General features: G+C 44.4%; 1 protein-coding gene across 1 annotated transcript; it reads left to right on the top strand.

The window, feature by feature from the left end:
- Positions 1 to 2,901: 2,901 nt before the first annotated feature.
- Positions 2,902 to 8,214, top strand: TCF21 (transcription factor 21). Its single transcript, XM_086925368.1, has 2 exons — positions 2,902 to 3,404; positions 7,726 to 8,214. Exons 1-2 carry the CDS (start codon positions 3,000 to 3,002, stop codon positions 7,813 to 7,815), a joined length of 495 nt encoding a protein of 164 aa, XP_086781494.1. The 5' UTR covers positions 2,902 to 2,999; the 3' UTR covers positions 7,816 to 8,214.
- Positions 8,215 to 9,472: the final 1,258 nt, after the last annotated feature.

Here is a 9,472-nt window from a genome sequence, read left to right as displayed (position 1 = left end):
TATTTGTATATTTAAGTATAAGTTATTGCATAATTGTGTGGTACAGATTTTCTTGACTGGGTCTACTCTGCTTACTCTCCCCTAGCATTTTAGGAAAATGGATCTCTTATTGTAAAATATCTTAAACCATATTACATAATATTTATACAATGAAATGTATGTTAATTATCCAAATGGAATAGCAAATGCTTTCATTATAACATATAGCACTGTAATTAATGACTCCTAACATTGATGTATCATTAAATATGAGGGCACAGGTACTCTCTGCAATATGTGACATGAATTACTCGTCTTCGTTAGATTCACTTGTAAAATGTCTGAGTCTTAAAGGTTGTTGAACTTTTTCTGTTGTGGTTCCCACTTCATGAATGTGCTATATGTTCTCAATAAAAGCATGTGTTACTCCATTTGGATAACTAACATAGATTTTTTCACATCTATGTAATATGGTTTAAGATATTTTACAGTAAGGGACCCATGTTCCTTAAAATAAGGACTCCAGTGGCCCCTTAATACCCTTGGCTTTCCCTTGCTCCCTAGAACACATACTCTCCCTTAGCTTCAATATTTATTTTGGTATTTTTGTGCTTTGGACTTAGGGAGATATTCTGAGATTTGTGTTTTCTTGTTTGTACACAGCGTCTGCCCTGTGCTATTCTGCCTCATAGCGCGATGACATCAACCAAGTAACATATAGGCAAGTACACAATGAAACCCAGCCTCAAGAACGATTCCAAGGATTGGGTTTGTGATTCATCTTAAAAGCACTGGCCTTGTCATTTAAATCACTTTATTAGCAAAGAATGTTCATTTGCAGTAGACACACTTCCTTGACGCTTCAAACAACAAATGTCCTGTGTGGAGCAAAAGAAAGTGTTATTAGTTAGTGTGATATGTTTACCCCCTGTATGTCTTACAGCGCCGACTCATGAATACAAAATGGCCACCAGATTTCTCTGGTTTACATTCTCATGATTTGGGCTCGCTCTTGTAAGAATTCATTTTTTTGTGTATTTCTGTATCTTCCCTAGTCAAATTTTCAGGGCGTATAGTACGACGCGGTTCAGCTTTCTTGGGTGGAGGAGCATGTCTGTTCCTCTGCTCACATTAGGTCTCACAGCATGTTCAACAACAGGTGGTGGGCACACAAGGTATCTGTGTGTCTTTGTCTCTGTTGCAGACAGTGGAATTTGGGCCCTTTGATACAGCTGCTGACTTTAGCATATCCGTGGTTCATGTGTGCCTTTTCTCTTCTTCCTATTTAACACTGTTAGTTTTTTCACCACAGAAGCTAAGAGACAAAACCAATGAAAATCAATAAAATGCAACATTCTTGAGTATGTGCAGTTTTCTACAACTATTTAAGTATAGTTAAATAATTATTTTATAGATGGAAAACGGTGTTAAACAATGAAGGGTAGAATGGTTTACTAAATGCATGCCAAAACAAACGAATTTAAAGATGTGAGCAGTTTAATTATATTTCTGAAGGTCCGGAAAAAGTTATGTTAAAACGTTCTAACTCGTTTTGATTAACTACAAGTCACACAAACAAAAAAAATCCGAAAAGGACACAACATGTTTGGTGCCAGACTTAACTCGAGTGGGGCCGGTTTGCATGACATGGTGTTACTAGAATGATAACTTCAATCTACAGCAACATAACAGGGAGTCATATTCTCCATTCAAATTCCCTTTTCTACATCACTGGTTCTCCTGACTCTGTGGACTCCCGACTTCGATGTTGCTTTTTGGTTTGACACAGCTAGTTCCATCACCAGGCCAGTCCGCTGAAGCCCTACCTTCATAGCCACGCCCTTGGTTGTCATTGAATAACTCTCCAACTTCCCACCAAAACTGGTCCTGTCATATCTGCCCTGTTGTCCTTTGGAAGCGAAGGTCAGCTTACTCTGAAGGATGCCCTTCTCCCCCTGGTCCCGTCTCTGTAACCTTTGAGACACCCCTTGGCCTATTAGCGTTCCCCCTTGAATGAATGAACGAATTAATAAATAAATGAATCAACGAATGAATGAACCAAGCTTAAAAAGTGCAGCAGCTGCTCCAAACCAGGGTATCCCGGCGCTGAGTTGATGTAGGGAAGCAATGTCCTAATTCCCCTAACTAAAACGGAACTGAACCTCAAAACACCTCTCTTGGTCTTTTAGCTCGGCCGTGCTCGTGTAGATACTCCAGGTCATCATAGCCCTGGTCTTCCAGGCTCCGCCTCTCATTCTCGTAGAGCCGCCCCCTTTTCTACTATTTAGACCACTTGTCTCCTACCTGTGGTGTGGACTCTCCCACGGGTGCTCGTAGCCCCTATGCTACTAATACGTTCATTCGCAGGCCCCTCTAGGAAGTTCGCTCATCAATGTAATTTTGTTTTCTTGTACATTCCTCGCCCTTGAGTACCGTGTTGGATTTTGTGTTTGTGCACCCTTCCTTTTAAGCCTCCTGTTTATCTGTGTAATGTTCTATTGTGTGTAACACTTTTCTCTTGTAACGTAACTGGTTCTACTGTACAGCGCTCTGACACCTTCGGGTAATGTCCGCGCTTTTAAAAAAATGCACTAAATACATTAAAAAAAATGTACCCGTACCTAGGCTACTTTTCATCGCATCCCCAATTTCATCCGGCCGATAGACCTGGTCCCCCAGCTCCGCCCCTATCGAGGTGTCCGTCCCACTGGAACCCCAGGCCCCGCCCTTTGATCCGGACCACGCCCTGGGCCTCGTAACCTCAGCTTGTAGACACCCATCCGCTCCTGGGCTGTAGCTGTCCTCTTGCTGCTCTCATCCTCCTTCATCGCCCCGCCCACCTGTCAGCGGGCTCCGCCCCCGCGCTCCTCCCCTGACCACCGATAGATGACTACTCCTGTCCCCGCCTCGGGCTCCAGAGCTGTCTGTCTGTCTGTGTGTCCCGTCTCCAGAGCCGACGGGCCCGTCGCTGCTGCCAGCCTCGCCCACCCTCCCTCCCCTGCTGCCCCTGCTCCAGGGCCATGTCCACGGGCTCCCTGAGCGACGCCGAGGACCCCGCGGAGGGCTCGAGCGGCTGCGGCTCCCTGAAGATGGACGGCACCTCCAACGAGAGCGGCGCCGAGGGCTCCCCCTGCGGCTCCCCGCGCAAGGGCCGCCGAAAGAAGTCGGGCGGCAAGCGCAGCCCCGCGGCGGGGCCCGAGGGCCGCCAGGGCCAGAGAAACGCGGCCAACGCACGGGAGCGCGCGCGCATGCGCGTGCTGAGCAAGGCCTTCTCCCGCCTCAAGACCACCCTGCCCTGGGTGCCGCCCGACACCAAGCTCTCCAAGCTCGACACCCTGCGCCTGGCCTCCAGCTACATCGCGCACCTGCGCCAGGTGCTGGCCAACGACAAGTACGAGCACGGCTACGTCCACCCCGTCAACCTGGTACGGGCACCGAGCAGGGCACCTGTCTGCCTGGGCTGGACGACGTGTGTGCTCCCAGCCTCTGTGTGCATGTGTGTGTTCTTTGTGTTTATGCGCTGTGTGCACTCTAAATGCCTGTTAGTGTACTTTGTATATGCGTTCTTCTGTGTGCTGTGTTTGCAAATGTTTGTGTATTGATTAGTGTGGCATGTTTTGTGTGGGCTCTCTATGGCCCACATGCATCAAGCATTTTTGTAGTCGCAAACGGTGCGATTACTTAAAATCGGCCGTTTGCGAATGCAAAAGTGCTTTTTGGGATGCATGAAGCAATTTTAGAATTCGTAACATTGTTGCGAGTTCTAAAATTGCGGGTGCTTTTAAGAAGTCGCAGATGTGCGATTTCTTAAAAGCAATGCATCATTACTTTCACAAGTGCAAAGTCGCAATTAGGGTGCCAAATTTACCGAGTGGTTGAACCACTCGGTAAATTTGGAAAAAGTGTTTAAAATGCTGCAAATGTTTTTTTTTCTACATTCATGTTTCACACACACATGTCCTTAGGACATGTGTGTGTGAAACATGATGCGAAAAATACATTTCAGGGGTGCATGGGGGGGTCCTTTGGACCCACCCCCCTGCACCCATGAAATTTTCAAAGTGCCACTCGCAATTTGCTGATGCCTTCCCATTGACTCCTATGGGCCTTTTGGCCCATAGGAATCAATAGGAATTGCGAAAATGCACTTAAGAATTCGGTATTCATTTGGGATTCGGTAAAAATTGCGATTTTTACCGAATCCCAAATGAATACCGAAAACAATGATGCATAGCATTTTGCACTTCTTAATTTGCGATTCCTTATTTTTCGCAAATTAGGAAGTGCAAAATGTAACAATGATGCATGTGGGCCTATATCTGTTTTATATACTCTGTATATGTGCTCTGTATGTGTGTACTCGAAATGCATCCCTTTGTACTTTGTATATGTCCTTATTCTACGTATTTATATCCGAGTATGTATTCTCTGTGTATACTCTATGTATATATGAGCACATTCTATATGTGTTAGTGTATAAATATTTTCTGTGTAAACTCGATGCATGATTGAGTACATTGTACATATGTGTATACTCTGTGTATGCGTGTTTTTGTTCTGGATTTCATTTGTGTATGTACTCTGCTTACGTATATATAGGCGAGTGTACTATGTATGTGTCTGCCTTTGTAATGTGGATACATTAGTTATATGCCTGCGTGCACAGTTATGTTTCCTACGTACTATTTGTCTCTACAGTGAGTGTGTGTGTGTGTATTAAGCTTGTGTACTTAAGTTATGCACTCCATCTATGGATTTATCTATGGCGAATAAATGTTCTTGTTTTCTCAGGCTGTGTTTGTGGGCGGTGGGCTGAGTTTTAGCACAGTTTTCTGGTAACTGTGCATGTTTGTGAAGGAGCAGACAACTTTGGAAGTATATATGTGTAATTTGGAAAACATGTTTGTATATACGTGAGGGCAAAGTGGATATTCATTTATGTAAACACACCTGTGAATGAGCATATGCGAGAACGATAGATTTCGACATTCATATCCATGTATATATGTGAAGCCCCTCAGTTGCTTAGTCGGTTATGACTTATCGAGATAATTATCACATAAGAATAATCCAGTTATAATGTAGCATGGCAGCTTAACTGTGTGTCGAGTACTACCATGGTAGGGAGAGGCCATGCCACCTCCGGGTTGGCACTAATATCCACTAAATCCGTTCTCTGTCACAAGCTGGCAGCTCACACCCCCGAGTACACACCAATAAGCTGTGCTCGCACGATATATGTCTGTGGAATTCCATGTTGGTTTCCGTGTCGTAAAACATTCTGTTCTATGAGTAAGACCTACCTTGCTCTTACACCTTTATATACAGCTGTGCTCTGAAGGGGCGTCTGGTGGAACACCCCAGCTGTTAAATGTTTTCTATAAATTCCAGCCACAGGGCGATATAGGTTATTTCAGAATACATAGGTGTACGCCTAGGCCTAATTCGATTGGAGTGATAGTTCGAGAAACGAATTTAAAATAAATAACGTTCACTGCTGCCCATTTATCCAGATAATATACACTTTTGAAGTGCCTCCGAGAGGGGATCCAGAGATCCGTAGTCTTCTGTCCATCCCCGCACACAAATGTATCTTTTTTCTGCATGTGAAGATTTATCTCACGTCGTTCTTCTTTACATTCGGACTTCCTTACATAGATATATATTAGTTTTATCGCGCTAATTTAAAATAAATTACTATCATGTCGCTGCCCATTTACATATTCCGATTCATGAACGGCAACTTCCACATTAATCAGAATATTGAAATCGATGAACACTTCCAGTTTTGTGTTTTTAAGTCGACCACCCTTTCGAACATAGTTTTTGCATTTATTGCAAACGATGCACTGCTCAATTATATTTCCTTTCCAATTATATGTGTAATAATCCCACAGTATAAACTGTAATTGCTATGCGATTATATAAAAAAAACATGTGAAACCCGTAGAGTGGTTAATCAAATTAAACAAGATGCAATGATTATTCAATTATACTGAAGCAACAGTCTTTGTAGAATGTGTTGTTTTTTTTTAAATAATTTCCCCAGGAACGCAATAGCATTGAGCAAACCGCATCCCCAAATAATGTATCATTTCAGCAGCAGAAAACATTTTACTTTGTGTAAAATACCAGCCTCCACAAGGAACCAATCTCTAACTCATGGGAGGCGCTTTCTACATCTCGTCAGGGGTAGTAAGTGCTATGTAAATGAAAATTACTATTTGAAAGAGCTGTTTGTATATCACATAGTTTCAACGCCTGGCCATCTGACCTGTCAAGTGTGTGGCCGGAAGTAGAGCTCAGTGATTTGAACGCTCGCCGCTAATACAGGACAGTGAGCAAGCCACAAGATCCTATCCTAGCACCTCGTCCTTCAGAATTAGGTACATTGAGTATTATTAATTTGGTAATAGTGTGTTTTTTTACGCCTGTATTAATAGCGGCACGAAGCGCTACATCAAAAATACATGTTTGATGGTCATCTGTGTTGTCAACACTTCGATTAATTGCACTGTTGCAAATTGGCCGCGGTTATCGACGAATGTCGACAACGGGCGTCCGTTTTATTATATTATTTGTGGATTTTTAATATTGTTTAGTTGTTTCTCAGGAGGTGGAGCTGGAGGCTCCGCCTGCTCCAATTCGCATCTCGTAGCTGCTTTCCACTTTGATTTGTTTACAATAGTGTCCAGTGCCGTTTTTCGCCTCCGCTTTCTATTTAATTCTGCATTTCCCCCTCGTGTTGATATAGTCTGTAAAGTGTAGTAGAATGTCCCTGTACGACTTTGTTAATTGTATCCTCTTGTAAACCGTCCATTGCGCACGTGGGATGCCACCAGGCCTGGCTCTGCGAGGTTACACTGCAGCCAATCACCGCAGCCGAGTACCGCACAGTATATCTAAGAGGAGAGACTAGGCTTCCCAGAAGTAAACATAGGACTGCCATGGTGCATGCCAAGCGGTTCTTCTTTCTCAGACAGACACGTCTGGTGTTCTTTTAAATGTTGCTGCACAGACCGTGGGAACGCAAGACTTTGCGTATCAACTCAGACTCTGGGAAATATAAAGTGTGTGCCAGTTAACGGTTTGCACCGGACGCAGATGTAGTAAATGGTTTTAAACATTGACTATGTGACCTAGCGAAAAAAAACTAAGGGATTTCTAGAATTAAACTACTAATAAGAGAAACCAATGTACACCACTGACACGTCACAACAGGGATTTTCTACATATAGTGCTTGGAGGCCAAGAAATTGTGGAACGCAGCGTAACACGTGCCTCGTCATGAAATTTAGCATAAGAGAGCGTATTGTACCACAGTAGTTTTCCATAAGGTAGTTTTTCATCAGTTGGGTCCAGTGAAAATATCGCACTTGTGGTTGGTGAACTGGAATAAGATTCGTAAGTGTGAGGCTCTTCAAAGACACGATTATGTCCTTATGTGAGAGACTGTTCTTGTGAGACTCGCGCTACCTTAGTGAAATGTGCCCTAGAATGTGACGCTTTCTTTGTTGTGTGGAGAATGCGCTGTAAGGTTGGTATACGTGGTACACTCAGCTTATGAAACTATGCTCCATCCACTGTGTGAGAATCAGTCATTTTCTAATTCTTTTTCAAACGTGCTAAACATATGCTCAGTTATTGACTACGTCAAAGGTGTGACTCTTACACCGAACGCACGAGGCTCGAGGGGTCAGGCTTTCCTGTCAACGCTCATATTTTCTTTCTCTGTTTTCCCCATAGACTTGGCCCTTCATGGTGGCTGGCAAGCCGGAGAGCGACCTGAAAGAAATGGGAAGCAGCAGCCGCCTTTGTGGACCCACGGCCTCCTGACCCGTCGTGCCTTGTTACTTTCCCGCCCAAAAAAGCACTAGCCCGCAGACTCTCCTCGGAGCTTGGGTAAACCGTGTCCTGTGTCTCACAGGCACTCCGCGACCACAGGATCCGCTCGCACCTCAAGGAGGCCACCTGTACACGAGGGAAGTGACAATGTGCCTAGAGACCTCCGGATATTTAAGCGCCGCCTTCGCTGCCTAAGCCTCGCTGGCCCGAGAGCTTCGCAGCGCTTTGCTCCTAAATGTACAGTTCCGCGCGTGTCAAGTGTAGATTCCTAGGAATAGAGTTGACTTTGATAGTCACAGTTGTAAATAAATGCACAACAAAGATATATAAATATATATATTTTCCTCGAACAAGTTAATTTTCTGAATAAATGCAATTTTTACAATGAGACTGGATATTTCTATTTTCTCATGGGTCCACCTTATAAATAAAAAAATTACGGTTTGCGTAAGGCGCAAGCCCAATGCACAAAGGGAAAAACAACTCACGTAGCATGCAGTATGGCAGGACTCCTGGGCGAATTATGGGAGGAGTAGTTGTTAAATTGAGATGATGAGGGATGTTTATGTTATTTGGCCGGACGACTTCTGTGATTGACACATTGGGTCTGCCGCGGAACACTCCACTTTGTGTTTTGAAACGTAACATTTTGATGACTTCAGTGGAACATTGTAGCACCTGGAATGGTTCTATGAGGGAAATGTGAGGGAGAGCAAACGTGGAGTGTTAGAACAGAAAAAAAAATATTATGCTTAAAAAAGTTTCATGAATTCCAATTGTATTATTTAAAGCGACAATTGCTAATACCAGGAGCTGTGGTTCTAGATGGCCAATTATTGAGAGTGCTAGTGTGACATTCACGTGCGTGATGGCACTTCAAGGCGTGAGAGTCACGCCCAGTGGTATAGCACTCAGTGAGATAAGTCTGCTGCTTGTTGAGGCTCGCAGCACGAGGCTGTCCCTCTCTCTTTCACCGTCGATGTGAGTGAGTTGGGAGGTTTTTCTCCATCCACTGGCCTCAATTAGATCCACGTACCGGGCGAAAGGCGGGTATTTTTCTTCACATAACGGTATAAAAACTGAGATTTTTTTAATGATCTGCACTCGCATGTATCAATGGACAAACGACCCCAAAGAAAGTCGGTTGGTTTGTTAGGTCTAATGTGATCACGAGAGGTAGGTGTGGGCTTCAACCACCCAAAGATTGTGGAGGAGACGTTTGAGACAGACAGGGTTGTCTGCTGCCAAAATCATCACTTTTGGCTCTTTAGACAAAACATTCTGTGGACGTCCGTGGAACATGGCACCATGAGGAGATATCAAGGCCCCAAAATGCCAGCTGAGCCGCTAAACACGTTTACAATTCATCCTGGTATCCCCCTTGATCGAACACTGTGTGATCTTGGTTATTTCTCCGTTCTCATATGTGCTCAGTTTGTGGGTTCTTGGAGACTTACAAAGTGGAGCAGCCGTGGGTGTGACTTAGCCCCCCCCCCCCGCGTTCGTCTGAAACTGCCCATTGGTAGTGGGCGGGGGAGCAGAGCAGCAGAGATTACCCTGGAATAAACAGAGAGAGGCATGGAGGGAGATAAGCGCACTAGGGCCCTGCGCCCCCGTTCCTAGCCCAGACTCGGCTGATGCAGCAGGC

This window comes from Lissotriton vulgaris, chromosome 6 (assembly GCF_964263255.1).
Source record: "Lissotriton vulgaris chromosome 6, aLisVul1.2, whole genome shotgun sequence".
NCBI lineage: Eukaryota > Metazoa > Chordata > Amphibia > Caudata > Salamandridae > Lissotriton > Lissotriton vulgaris.
This window is presented reverse-complemented; position numbering and strand designations above follow the sequence as displayed.

Bases quoted from the DNA above. Each gene is read 5' to 3' on its own strand.
- TCF21 (XM_086925368.1), top strand. From the start codon at position 3,000: ATGTCCACGGGCTCCCTGAGCGACGCCGAGGACCCCGCGGAGGGCTCG. The intron at 3,405-7,725 runs GTACGGGCACCG...TTTTCCCCATAG, and splicing joins ACGTCCACCCCGTCAACCTG to ACTTGGCCCTTCATGGTGGC.